This window comes from Barbus barbus, assembly GCF_936440315.1.
Source record: "Barbus barbus genome assembly, chromosome: 15".
Classification (NCBI taxonomy): Eukaryota; Metazoa; Chordata; class Actinopteri; order Cypriniformes; family Cyprinidae; genus Barbus; species Barbus barbus.
Genome location: NC_136743.1, coordinates 14,916,028 through 14,930,682, shown reverse-complemented (window position 1 = coordinate 14,930,682; position 14,655 = coordinate 14,916,028). Strand labels below are relative to the sequence as shown.

Sequence of the window (14,655 nt, the reverse complement as noted above, 5' to 3'; positions counted from 1 at the left end):
TCCTGAAATCAGGGTTCAGATATATGTGATACATCAACAGAGATTTGAGCCCTAATGGAGTAGAATGCAGGGCTCTGTGGGCTAGCTAAATGGTCTATGAAATAGCACTGGTTGATGAGGCTTAATTGTTGTTGAGGTCTGCTGAAATGCTGATGGCCATGCGTCAGCCCAAATCTTTTAAGCCCAGGCATTTGTGTGAGTGGGCGCTGGATGGGTTGCATTCCACTGCTTTGCTGACTTAGGGAGAATTTGTATTTGACGTGATTTTGCCAGCCCTGAGTTAGAGAGCAGGGATGGCACATTCAATATTTCCAACAACAGGTGTGGGGTTTATACTGCGGCTGTGGGTGGGTGAAAGCATCAAAATGTGTTTGTGAAATACTACTGAAGTCATTTGAATTAGCTTTTAAATATGAGTTTGTACAGGAAGTATTTAACAGTACATTTTTTTGTTTCTTCATTTTATTAAAATTACATATGTGATTATGAGAAACTACATAACAGTTTAGGTCATGCAGGTTTTACTTGCATTGTACATGCTGAGGGATAGAGCGAGAAAGAGAGAATGAATACTGCATACTATAAAGTGTATAGTGCAATATTAATGTGTTTACATACTTTATTATGTTTACACTGCAATGCCATTACAAATACACATTATTAATGTAGAGTTTTATACTTGTGCATTGCATTTTAATTGTACTTAATACATTTTAATGTGGGAAAGACAATGAAACAAAGTATTTTGGATTAATTTTCACTTTTTCTTACAAAAATGACTTTGATATGAAACAATAATTCCTGGACCCTCTGTAAAGTTCTTCTAAGATGTTGATGATTTGGATTATGAACACATTTGATGGCATTTTTCAGCAAATTTTCATTTTTGGTTAAACAATCTTTTAGATTTTGATTTCACAGGTCTTTAAAGATTTGCCACTGCAAAACATGTCTGTTTAAAGGAGGAAATTACTGGCACTACATGTTTTCGTATAGCCAAGCACCCTTGTAAAATACTGCCCAGAGACATTCGGAGTTGTGTTTATGTGCCATTAACTTAAAGGTGGGGTAAGAAAGTTCTGAAAGCCAATGTTGTTTTGAAATCACCAAAACAAACACGCCCATACTCCAAAAGGGTCTCTCTTGCCCCTATTTTGATAGCTCTGCCCCACACATACGTAGCCTACGCAACCCAGGCAACGATTAGTTCTGTGAAACAAAGCAAAACCAATGTTACACCGTGTCTACACCGGATGTGAGCGTGTCATGAAAAAATACTATAGAAGTCATTATAATCAGTGATACTGTCTACACTGGATGCTGTGCGGCGTGACAAACCCTCGACAGAGAACTGCTGCCACGTTCTATTTATGACGTGCTGACACAAGTTTCAAATAATTTTCAACGGTCGCTTTGTCGCATCCAGTGTAGGCAGACTTTAGCTGTTGCGTCCAGTGTAGACACGGTGTTACTACCGAGAAGAACTAAAGCAACCTCGGCGTCCGATCGCAGGCCTTCTGCTCCTTGAGTTCTCTCCAGCGCTGTAAAGCTGATCCGATATTTACATGGGTCCTACTTCTTGCCTTATGGTTCCGCAAACGTTTTCAGCTTTTGTTTTTTATCCGCCATCTCTATCTTTCTGTCGCTCAGCTAGGCTGTTCACCGAATGCTCTCTCCTCCATATCATGAGTAGAAACGCCCCTACTGCTGATTGGCTACAAGTTTGTTTTGGTACTCGGCCCCAACTCAGTTTTCTAAAGCGTTTTTGAAAAATTACATACCCCACCTTTAATGTTACTGATGATGCACTGCTTCTCAACAAACAATGAAGTAATAATGATCACCGAAACCCATAGCAGTTTATGCAATGCATCACATGTGTAGACACTGCACTGGCCTGCTCCCATTGCTTACACAGTGTGTGATGTACTCTAATGAGCTCTCTCTCTGTGCACATGCCCATTTGTATTCTGTCGTGCTCTAGATCCCTGGTTTAACTCAGCTGACGTTCACATACCAGTATATACACTTCTTTTACAATCTATTGCAAGCTTGACTCATGAATCATGCATGTCAGAGAACAAGACTGTGATTCGTTCTGAGCTTGGAGGGAACAAGATATAATTTTTTAAGCATCAACTTCACCGTCTCCTCAGAGCAGTAGAAGTGCTGGTAAAACGATGAGCTTGCTGGAATGGTCTGAAGTCATTCATGTTGAGTTGCTGAGTATTATCAGCTGAGGAGCATTTCCGCCTGTTGTCACTTATCCTGTTTACAAAATTGGGTTGGAATAAGGTTTACTCACAAGATTTGATAATTTAACTAACTAGTTGATCTGTTCACACCATAGACAATAACTATAACTCTAAAGTTTTAAAACAGTGTTAATACAGTAAAGTCCACACTATAACGATAACAACAAAGAAGAACAATATCTTTGGAATCTTTTTCAATTTTTTATTATAATTTTTTTTATGAACAATAAAATCATTGACAGCCAATCAAAATCCACCCAGTGTTAACGGGTTACTCAACCCCAAAATGAAAATTTTGTCATTAATCACTTACCCCCATGTCGTTCCAAAACCATAAAATCTTTATTCGTCTTCAGAACATAATGTAAGATATTTTGGATGAAAACCAGGAGGCTTGTGACTGTCCCATTGACTGCCAAGTAAATACCACTGTCAAGGCCCAGAGAAGTATGAAAGACATCGCCAAAATAGTCCATCTGCCATCAGTGGTTCAACCGTAACGTTATGAAGCTACGAGAATACTTTATGTAAAACAAGGAAAACAAAAATAACGATTTTATTCAACAATTCGGATATTCTCCAAAATGGCGCTACGCTGACGCCGAGGAGACGGATGGTTGAATAAAGTCGTTATTTTTGTTTTCTTTGCATACAAAAAGTATTCTTGTAGCTTCATAACGTTACGGTTGAACCACTGATGGCAGATGGACTATTTTGGCGATGTCTTTCATACTTCTCTGGGCCTTGACAGTGGTATTTACTTGGCAGTCAATGGGGCAGTCACAAGTCTCCCGGTTTTCAGCCAAAATGAACGAAGGTCTTACAGGTTTGAAACGACATGAAGGTGAGTAATTAATGACAGAATTTTCATTTTTGGGTGAACTATCCCTTTAAATGCTCAAGCTCTCTAAAGGGTTACTCCACCCCAAAATGAAAATTTTTGCCATTAATCACTTACCCTCATGTCGTTCCAAACATGTAAGACCTTCGTTCATCTTCGGAACACAAATTAAGATATTTTTGATGAAATGCAAGAGCTTTCTGACCCTCCATAGACAGCAACGGAACTACCATGTCCAAGGCTCAGAAACATAAGGACATCAATAAAATAGTCCATGTGACATCAGTGGTTCAACTACTATGAGAATATTTTTGTTAAAAGAAAACAGCTTATTCAAAAATGTCTTATTTAATATTAATTAATACAATTTGTGTATTCATAAATTTGTGGGTGGGTTGCAGCTGTAGCTGTATAGCTTTGGCAACCCAGCAAAGGGCAAAGTATAGTCTTGCAGCCATACATCATGGTGTTTTAGATGAGGAGAGTTGGTCTGGGTTTATTGTTAGTCTGTGTGAATTACAAGGGGGCAGGAAAAACAGTCAAGGACAAATGAATGGAAAAGACTATGCAAGGGGGATCTGGGCTGGGTGATATTTCCTGCCCGTGTTGATGCTGGTGTCCTGCTAAGTGTAGTACCAGCTTAATGGAAGATTCCTATGCTCTCCACTCATAGAATAGCAATGAAAAAGAGGACTTTATTTATTTATTTATTTTTATTTTTTTACTGAAGTGTAACAACTTTAATATTTATCTATATTTGAGACCACTCGCACTCCAGACACTAAATTTCTAGGCTCATATAAACATCCATCAGTCTTAGTATAGTCAATTTTCTAATGATATGTTCCAATCCTTTATGGAAAACAGAGGTGAACAGCCTGAAGTTGAGTTTTCTCAGGGTTTTTTTGGCTTTCTGAAAAGTTCTGTTTGAGCAGTTTGGTTTAAATATGCTGTTGCTACACTGAGAGACTGATACTCTTGGCTAATAAAGCACTGCACAGGTTTCTATGGACACTGCCTACTTTAGACTGTGAGAAGGGCTACCAAAATAATTGCAAGGTCATGGAATAAGTTTTACAAAGGAGGTACATTCCTCTCAAAGTGTGAAGCTCAAAGATGGCCAAGAAAAACACCCATATTATAGACTCCTACCATATTAATAGATGTTATTTTTGAGACTGTGGCTCGGCATTGTCAAATATGTCTTAAGAACATTTAAATCTGAATTTTCATTTTCATGTTACAAATAAAAATAATTAATTTTTTTTAAATTATTATTGACCAATTATAACATGTGAGAAATGTCAGTCTTATTAAACACTAGATGGCACTGATACATTATATTAAAGACATTTGTAGTAAACCTTTTAGTCATCCAACGCCTGATTCCAGGGATTAGCTTCACCATTTGAATGTTGTATTGTTGTTTGGAACTTGTACTTTGTATAACTGAGGATCTGTTCGAACAAGTCAGGGAATCATTCTCAGCAAGTCAGTTGACGAGAATGATGGATGTGTTGGTTTTATTTCATTCACACAGTGTCCCTTCAGTTACATAACACTTCAGAGCATTTATTGCTGGACTGTAAACGAATGCCAAACACAGTTTAGGATTTGAAAGATAAAGCAATTCTCCCATAACAGGACAGAGAGGTAAGTATGCAAAGCTGCTTATCATGGTTAGCACAGGCGCCAACACCTATAATGCAAGCGCTGTAGTGAAAACTGATTCAAAGCAAGTCATTAAAAACTCCACTATTAATTTTTACATAATACTTCAGGATTCTCAACTGAAGACACCACACTGAATACTAATCACAATACACTGCAGTCTAAACATTCAAGCCATGGCAGATGGCAGACACAAAATACTCTAAGCATGCAAGTTATGTCAAATGCCATAATTAGGACATTCACAATGCCAGTTAGAAGTTGATTTGCCGTGAGGAAAGTTTTCCTTGTCACATAAAAAAAAAACTTTCCCGTCAGAATGGGAAGACAAACAATGGCCTTGCCTTAAAAATCATGGTCTCACTGTGGATCTCATGACTAAGCCTGTTCTGTACTGTCAATGTCCTTTTACCAAAGTTTCACTCACTATTTGTTTACTAACTAATATTAGATATGTATTATTAAATTATATGAAATAATAATATATATATATATATTATTTTCCAAGTCTCTTATGTTCACCAAAGCTGCATTTACTTGATCGATTACACAGTAAATACTGTAATATAGTAAAGTTATTACTTTTAATTTAATATATTTTAAAAATGTTATTACTGAGATGACCAGGATAAATTTTAAGTAGCCATTTCTTCAGTTTTCAATGTCACATGTGTCACCAGAGGGAACAATTCCCATAATACCCCGTACCTGTGGCTGATTACCTTCACAGGTGTTTCATATTGACTCTGCTCCATTTAGGCAGTTCTCCCAGTCACCTCAGCGAAGTCTTGTCTTGTCTGATGAATAAAAAGAGAAAAGAAAAATAGAACATAAAAAGGATAAATATTGCTTTTAACAATGTTAAATTCGTTAGATAAATCGCATTCAAATTCTAATCTAATGCAAAGATAAATGTAGTGTCTACGTGGCATGTGACTGCTATACCTAATTTTTAAGCACACAATACTTGTGAAAGAGGCAGAGGAATCAACATTTACTTCATTTTGAGAGGAAAGCAAATACTCATGATGCCAGGCCTGCAAATCCCAAAACCTATTGAAATCATCCACGCTTATAGCTTAGTATTGATGATGAGACATTAGTGAAACACAGTTTGACGTCCTGTGTAATGTGTTTAATGTGAAACTTCAGATTAAACGTCAGAGTGAGACTTTCAAATGCGTTTACAAATGGCTCATGCTGTATGGCTGTGCCTCAGCAAGTTTTGGAGATACAGGTTTGTCATCCAGTCCCACGTGCATAAACAACATCTGTGAGTGGAGATAGGATATCCTCTCCATAAAGTGACCTCACATGCTTGGAAAATGACAGACAATGCCTGGATTTTCTCCAGTGGTTGTCTGTTTTACTGAGGAGAGTTTTCAGAGGAAGTGAAAGGATATAGGGGAAGGTTTTTAATAATCCATACACTTGGAACTGGATAACATTAAAAGACCATTAAGGGGAGAGTTTTACTGTGGAATAAATTGGATGCAAACATAAAAAGTTACCCAGAGGGGCTTTGCAAGACCACTGGAGATAATGTTAGCTCATTTTTTGTTCATCTGAAGTAATTAAAAGACAATAAAAAATATAATGTAGATGATGAATGGATGGATGAATGGATAGATACAACATAAATGCTTCAACAATTCTAACAGATTTAATAAACAGCTCACTGTGATACAACTGCCTATAACACAAAATGTCATGTATTCATTGTCACACTCTTATCTTGCTCAGAGGATCACAATTTTTTGTCCAAATGTAATGTTTCAATATACAAAATTATGTTATGTTATATGTTATGATACGTTGCTTATTTATTTACATTCAAAAGTTTGGGGCCAGGATTTTTTTTAAATTGATCAAAACTTTCATTGAAGACATTTATAATGTTATAAAATAAACAGTTATATACTTTCATCAAAGAATACTACAAAAAGTATCACGGTTTCCACATAAAAACTAAGCAGCACAACTATTTCAACATTTACAACTATAAGAAATTATTCTTCAGCACCAAATCAGCATATTAAAATGATTTTTGATCATCTGACAACGAAGACTGACTGCTGAAAATTATGTTTTGCCATCAGAGAAATAAATTGCATTTTAAAATATATAAAATTGTAAACATTTTTTTTATTATAATAATAATTCACAATATCACTTTTTTACTTTATCTTTGATAAAAATAAATGCAGCCTTTATGAATAAAGAGTATATAGCGTATATTTTTACATTCATAAAAACATTATTTATAATATTCATTGTACATCTTAGATCATGAGAAATTGTACATGTAAAAAAAGTATTACCTTAAAATCTCAACCTTACATCAAAAGATTATTTGCAAAACAATTGCTAAGGATGTGCATAAGAACACAGACGTCCTTCACATTCCTCAGAATAACTGCAGTAGTATATTGTATCTATCTGCATGTAAGATAGCTTTCAGAGGAGTGTGAATGTTTCTTTAGTCCAACAAAAAGCAGGCATTCATACATAATCACAACAGGAACAGCTGGTCATCATCAGTTATCTACAACCACTCAGCAGCATTAACCGTGGCTTTCCTCTCGGGGCCGTCCAGATGCCTGATGTTGATCACACACACACACCAAGCATGTTTTTTTTTCAACTGGGTGGTAAAAATGTAAAGAACATCTATTTTCTAGTCAGAAATGGGAAGCGTCTTGTAAAAATGTTTCATTTTTCTTCTAGACTAGTACAGATGTTATTACTCCATCTCAACATACCTCATTCACAATGTGTGACACTTTCTGCACAAAAATGAGAAAAATTATTTATATTCTCTCATGCAATAGGCTATGTTTTATGGGGAATAAGTGCAAAGGCATGCAAACTGGAAACATTTTCATCTTCATTGGTCTGACCGTCTTCAGTCTTGTTGACAGTGTGATTTTTCTTTCACAACGTACCTGTGAGGAAACAACTCTTTCAGTGTCCATTTTTTCATAAGTGAGCAATGGGCTAGGGATATTTCAGGTCAGGAAAAGTTAAAGGGCTCCAGCAGACCGTTACTGAAGACATTTTCACCGAGATGACACCTTAGCTGTCCGACAAAGACCAGGCCTGTAGAAAAACAACAACAAAAAAAGCACAAATCTCACCACATATTGGCCCTCATTTATCAAAAGTACGTACACACAGATGTATGCGTAATGAGTGCGTAAGCACAGTTTCACGCAAAGTGTGTGATTTACCAATTTGTAATTGTATGTACGAATGTCTGTAAGTACAAGAACAAAATATAGAACCTTTTCTATACGCACTGTTGATAAATGAAGCCCATTGTCTGTGCATGGATCATCTTAGTCCCTTTATTCAAACTTGTGCACTACAAACTACAGGTCACATGAAAGAAAGAGCATCAAGAGCATAAAGTTCCTCTTTTTTTCCCTAATGTTTTCCAGTGAATCTTATCCACAAAGGGAGGACAGCACAGTAAAGAGTGAAACAATTCCTCCACATACCATATCTCCTGATGAAAGTTTTTTAGATGTCCTCATTAAGCATTAAACTCTTTCCCTAACAAGAAGCCTGAGACTCTGAAATGGCTACCATGAGAAAGGAAATTAAGTGGGATTACTGCTTGTCTCTCATTAGCTTCCCATAATGGAATGTGTCTGTCATAACCAATAATGAGGCAATAATTCTTTACAGTAAACTTGTTGGCACATTCCCCTGAATAAAACCTAGAGGTTCCACAGATGGAAATTTATTTGCAGAAAACATTTTACAGAGATTTGTGCAGTGCTTGCAATATCAAACAGCATGGTAATTTATATCTAAAATTATTTTTAAAGGCTTGTTAAGCTGTTTTATTGTATAAGAAAATACATTATTTTTTATCATATTGCTTTTACGTAGGTCTCTTGAATGCACATTCACAAAATGACAGAAATAATTATATATATATATATATATATATATTATATAAAATAATATATAAAAATAATTTATATATAATATATATATATATATATATATATATATAATGGTGCCCATGTAAGCAGTGTTATTTATATACTATTACATAGTATTTATTAATATTTGGAGTTAATATTTATTTTAGTTTTAGTTTTCAATTTAATTCTTTTCAATTTTCATTTTTTAAATATCTGTATTTAACTGTTATTTATTTTTATTTCCGTCTTAGTTTGACTCGTTTTATTACTTGCAATTAAACCTATTTATTTGTTGACAAATTATAGTTTTATATAATTTTATTATAATTTATAATTTTCATTTCAGATTTCTTTATTTCAAATACCAACATTATTAAATGCATTAGCTAACACGAACCAACAATGACCTTTTTAAAGAATTGTTTAATTAAAATAATCTTTGTTCATTTTAGTTAGTAGAAATATAATTGTGAATTGTTTTTATGTTAGTTCGCAATCCATTAATTAATGTTAACAAATACAATTAACTAATATGTTTTAAAAATGAATTCATAAATGTTTAAATTATCATTGACCAATATAAATGAATGAGAGATATTGTTCATGTTAAAACCTTACTGTTAAGCATTACCGTGATTTTTAAGAGTTTTAGTTTTCTCAGTTTTAGTTAACAATAACAACAATGCATGTGAGTAATAATGCTAAAAGTACACTACAGTATATAAAACTGTGACTCATTGCTTTGTAGAAATGACCCATGATGCTGTGCAGTGGTTTGACTCCCCACTGGAGGGCCTCAATGCCATGCAGTCAGCCCGGGCTAATAATGAGCCATCACACTGAGTGCTCTGAGACCTCTTTTGGCAAGGTGCAAGCTGTTTATGGGAAACAAATAGCCTGTTTGTAGCTTTGCTCAATAATTGCTCTCTTGGCCAGCAGCTGTCCGACTCTAAGCTGGTCATTGCCTTGACTGTGTTGCTTATCACACTAATTAATTGCAGGTCTCAAGCCAAGTACAGCCGCCCACTGAGTGTCCCTATCTAATCTGTATTCCTTTGTAAAAAATGTTATGTCTTTAATCAAAGAGCCAGCGAGAAGCAACCAGAGGCTGTGCTCCCATGAGGATGTGGACAGCCACAGCAGAAAACAAAACAGGGCAGACGAGAGCGAGAAGTCAAACCCCTGGTCCCCTCGCACCGTGCCAAGGAGACACACAGTAGGAGGGCCTCGCACTGCTGGGGACGTGATCGTCATGCAGTCCTACAACATGGACCACAAGAAAGAGGCCTTTCTTGAACACTTGAAACAGAAGTATCCCCATCATGCTTCTGTCATTATGGGGCACCAGGAAAGACTCCGAGACCCGGTAAGCGCTGAAATATTCAAATCAGCTATTGGTAAAGACTTTTTTTTACTTAAGCTAAATTGGGTTTTTAAATACAAAAATCAAATCAAAATGGCAACATCAAAAACAGATGGAAGCATAGGCCTATATGATAAATAAGATAATAGCACAACAAATATCCATTGATTTTTTTTTATGTAAATCGTTACATTTTGTCATCATAGTCAATTAAATTCCATAACATGACATATTTCTATAAGCCATTGATCCAAGCCTTGCAAGAAGAACTTTTACAGCCCCTCTCCACACGTTACCATTCATCTACATATCACACCGTTACTTTAGTTTACTGTGATCTACACATGCATCAAGTGAGGTTTGACAGATTAAGGAACACTTACATTTTTTATTACTGCTAGTTTCCGCTTGACATTTTCATTGTATCTTTGCCGGATGGATAAATTTGAGTGGTGTTAGCTTGGACTGCAGGTTTATTTGAATGGATGCTTAAATAAACAATTAAAGTAATGAAAAGTGAAATAAATGTGAATAAATTGTATACGTAATAATAAATAAATAGGCTAAATTATAGCTAGGCTATGCCACGTAAACATATGAGAATAGCCTACCATGCCTTCTCCAGATGACTGTGCTCACGTACTATCCAAAGCTCTAGTATTTACACCATTAGTTGCCTTCAAAGGAAGCAGGTACACAGCAGAACACGAAGCTGAAGTGTGGGGCGCGTGATGTAAATTAAAGTGCGTGACCTGAGCGCAGCTGGACATTATACTGACCACCAAAACCTCACTTGCGATTACTGCGATTTGTATATTTTATTTTATGAGTATGCATGTAGACAATATTGAAAAAAAACAGCTATGTATGTAGGAAAGGTTCTCGAAAAACGATCGTTTACGTTACCGTTTATTCGCATAATAGCCTACCGCGACTGACCAATCAGAATTAGGCTTGCCTATATTTCAGAGAGTTGCGGAATATATTTTAATAGTTTAATAATAAACATCCTCGTCAACATTTTCAAAATGTAATGCCGCTAACTTGATTTAAGTTTTAGTAAACACGATGGAAAGGCACATTTCGCAACCTGGCTTCAATGCATTAGTCCAACAAGTCTTTCAGGTAAGTTCATACAGGTGGGTGTGTCTGTAAAAACGCTGATGTCACGGCTTTCAAAGATCACTTCACTGCAGACAAACTTCTGCAGCGATCTACATCAGACACACTACCGGACTAGCTATTGACATTTACTATTTATTATCTGGAATATGTCCTTCTTAGTGTGAAGAATCAAGGTGGAGGTTTTACATCAAGGTATTGTAAATTAAACTAAAATGACAATTGTTTTATGTCAGCAAGTCAGTCTTTGTAAACAAGCTCGTTGAGTAAAGAAAATTAATGTTTATCTTACTTATATTGTAAAGGTTTTTTTAACGTTCCTAATACCGTTAAACTAAATGATGATCTTTTTAGCAAATGAATCAACGCATTGTCTTGTAGTAATGGATGTGTAAACTGCAGATGTAAACAGAGAAGTAGTCATACTGGTTCTCTTTTGGATCAAAATACTTAAAGTTATGCAAAACGATTCGATATGAGAGTTATGAGATTCTGCTAGTTATCAGATTATGAGAAACTGTTGCTTATCCATTTCAATGTACCCAAAATAACATGTACCATGGTAATATATTTGTATTTAAAGTAGGCTACCTTGGTATACCAGGCAAATACCACGAAAAGGTACCATGTACCAGCATATGATTCCATTGTATGTGAACTGCCAGAGTACTGTTTGTAAGTTTTGTGTGTGAGGATTTTGTAATGTGTCTGTCTCTTGATTTCTTTTATTTTTTTTGGATATGTTTTTTTTGTGGCTGGGTAGAGCCGCCGTGAGTAATATCATATCATGCCCCTGGCACTGAATAAAACTGAAGCCCACCCAGCAGGGAGTGTGTCTTTCATCCTCCTTTCGCTCTTTCATTCTTTCTTTCTTCAATATTCTCCAGACCCAGAGAGAATGAGGTATGATTTATCTGACCCGGCCAGTGCGTTCAAAGACCTGGCATTAGACCAGCTCAGATGAAGCATGGTCCGTGGCCATTCATCTGCCTGTGATTAGAGGAGAGTGCAGTGAACCGTGCGAGCTGCTCCCCTCAAGCCCAACCTTATGCTTTAAACTGCTGTTTTCAGGCCTCTCTCGATTTCCTGGCATTCTGCAGGTAGCGCATTCTGACAATGTGAGCGTATGTCGGCACGGCTTGCTTATGCATGTGGAATAGGTGCAAATTTGATCCCTGGTCTGCAGGGTGCAGTTGGGGCATCTGGATAATCAGAGTAACACTTTCAACAAGTGTTAAGTACAGCGGCTGTTGTTGACTACTTGTTTTTTTGGGGGGGGTTCAGGGTTATCCTTAAGCAATCTTAAGAATGCGATCATATTTATTTTTTTTAATCCACACAATGAAATGTTTAACTTGCACAGTTGCATTATGCATGTCTAAAATGATCCCAGTTGTCATGCACCATTAATCTGGGCACAGTTTGATGCACTTTTTTTTCAAGTGAACATAAAAGCCTATTATTTGCTCTTGCCGCGTCTGTGCACACCGGAGTGATTGTTAGTTGACTCACAATGCAACACCTGTGCAAAGATAACATCAAACTCATATTCATCACCTTCAAGTCTCAGCCTGGGCCTTCAGAATGAAAGATTTTTGGATATTCCTCCTAGTGAATTGCCCGAGCACTGTTTTTCGTCAGTCAACATAGTTTTTGAGGTTTCTGGTATTGCCTGCATAATGGGCAAGTTCAGTCACCTCCATCAAAGCCATCGAAAACAATTTGTGTATTCCCTAAGAATTAATTCAGTGTAGGGATATGACGATGTGGTGAATCTGGTGTCGGTGCAGCTGTAACATGCAAAAAGTGAAGCTGAAGTTGACCTCTTGTATTCTTAAGGGCCGTTCACACAGAATGAGTTTTTGCATTCCACTGTGCTGCTTTTCCATTGTTTTTGTATGTAAAGATGTCTTTGACCATTGGGTTTGCATCTTGTGCCTTTTGCAGTCTAAAAATGTGGTGCCCAAATTTAATTACAATTCAATTACATTTCCCAGTGTCTCACATTTTGCATTCCACACTTTTTCATTGTTTTTCTATAAAAAACTTGCATTGATGGATGTCTTTGACCGTTGTGCTCACATCTTTTTGCAATGTCTTGTGTATAATACAGCGTTCTAAAAATGTGGCTCTCAAGTTAAAACGTCAACTTTAAAAAAAAAAAAGTCTCTGGACCTTGAATGTTTTTTTGTTTTGTTTTTTTGCATTCCACTGATCTGATTTCTGTGGAAGCCTGTTTCCGCCACTGAATAAAAATAAAAAAAATTAATGAATTTTTTGCCACTTTTTATCTCACAATTCTGACGTTTTTTTCACAGAATTGCGTGATATAAACTCAAAATTGCGAGTTATAATGTCCGAATTACGATTTAAAAAGTCAGAATTGCAAGATAAAATCTCGCAATTCTGACTTTTTTTTTTCTCGCAATTGCGAGTTTATATATCACAATTCTGACTTTTTTTCTCCGAATTGTGAGATATAAACTCGCAATTGCGAGTTATAAAGTCAGAATTGCTTGATATAAACTTGTGACTTTGTCTCGCAATTGCGAGTTTATATCTTGCAATTCTGACTTTATTTCTCAGTTTTATGACTTTTTAACTCGCAATAGCGAGTTTATATCACGCAAGTATAAGAAAAAAGTTAGAATTGTGAGAATTTTTTACTCAGTGGCAGAAACAGGCTTCCATAGATTTCCCATTGTTTTTCTTTGAAAATGTGTTAGACAGCAGTGTTTGACTGATCCACTCACGTCTCACATCTATTGCAATGTTTTGCACATTACACACCACTAAAAACATGTTGCTTAAATTAAAAGATCAACCTTCTTGCATTATCTTCTATTCCATTGCTCTGTGTCTCGCATATTTAGACACAAGACCCTTTTCTAACCCTTTTTAAAACTTAAAGGTACAGTTTACATGGAACACACTTTGCATTCATACTTTTCCATTGTTTTCTATGTAAATATTTGCTAGACGGATGTCTTTGACTGTTGCATTTATATATTCCATCTTTTACAACATCTCGCTCATGACTCGCTCAAGTTCTTTAACTTTTAAGAAAAGTAAAGTTTTTAAAGTTGTTCAATTTCTCTTTTTTAAGCTTAAAAAACACATTCTGTGTGAAACACCCCTTAGGCTGAACCGGTTATGACCTTTCTCTTTAGTAGGCTATCAACTCGCATACAGCATGTCATAGAGATTTTTGCATTTTTGCACAGACTACTGTCAGCAGAGATCCTCCCAAAGGTACAACAGTATTTTTTTAGATTTGCATAACACAAGACCTCAGATCGAAAGTGTCTGAGTTATGCTTTGACTAGCACAATGGAGCATTGTTCGGTCAAAACACATTTAGAGCTCAAACTAATCTGTAAGGATGCACAAAAACTTTATAAAATGTACGAAAGAATGATTTGATTTAAATATAGTTCTGAAAAGGTGTTTACAGAAATGTTTCGAGAC

General features: G+C 36.0%; 1 protein-coding gene across 4 annotated transcripts in view; it reads left to right on the top strand.

The window, feature by feature from the left end:
* Positions 1-14,655, top strand: part of LOC306881061 (sickle tail protein homolog) — a gene marked incomplete at its 5' end in the record, with an annotated part of 42,100 nt that overhangs the window by 2,526 nt on the left and 24,919 nt on the right. For 2 of the 4 annotated variants that reach the window (XM_079434959.1, XM_079434958.1), the window contains one exon: positions 11,246-11,382. Coding sequence is in view for 2 of the 4 variants with exons in the window: in XM_079434960.1 (XP_079291086.1) it covers positions 9,955-10,068 (114 nt within the window). Of the gene's footprint in view, positions 1-9,787; positions 10,069-11,245; positions 11,383-14,655 lie in introns of those variants that run through there. The other 2 variants (XM_079434960.1, XM_079434957.1) reach the window with 2 other exon arrangements.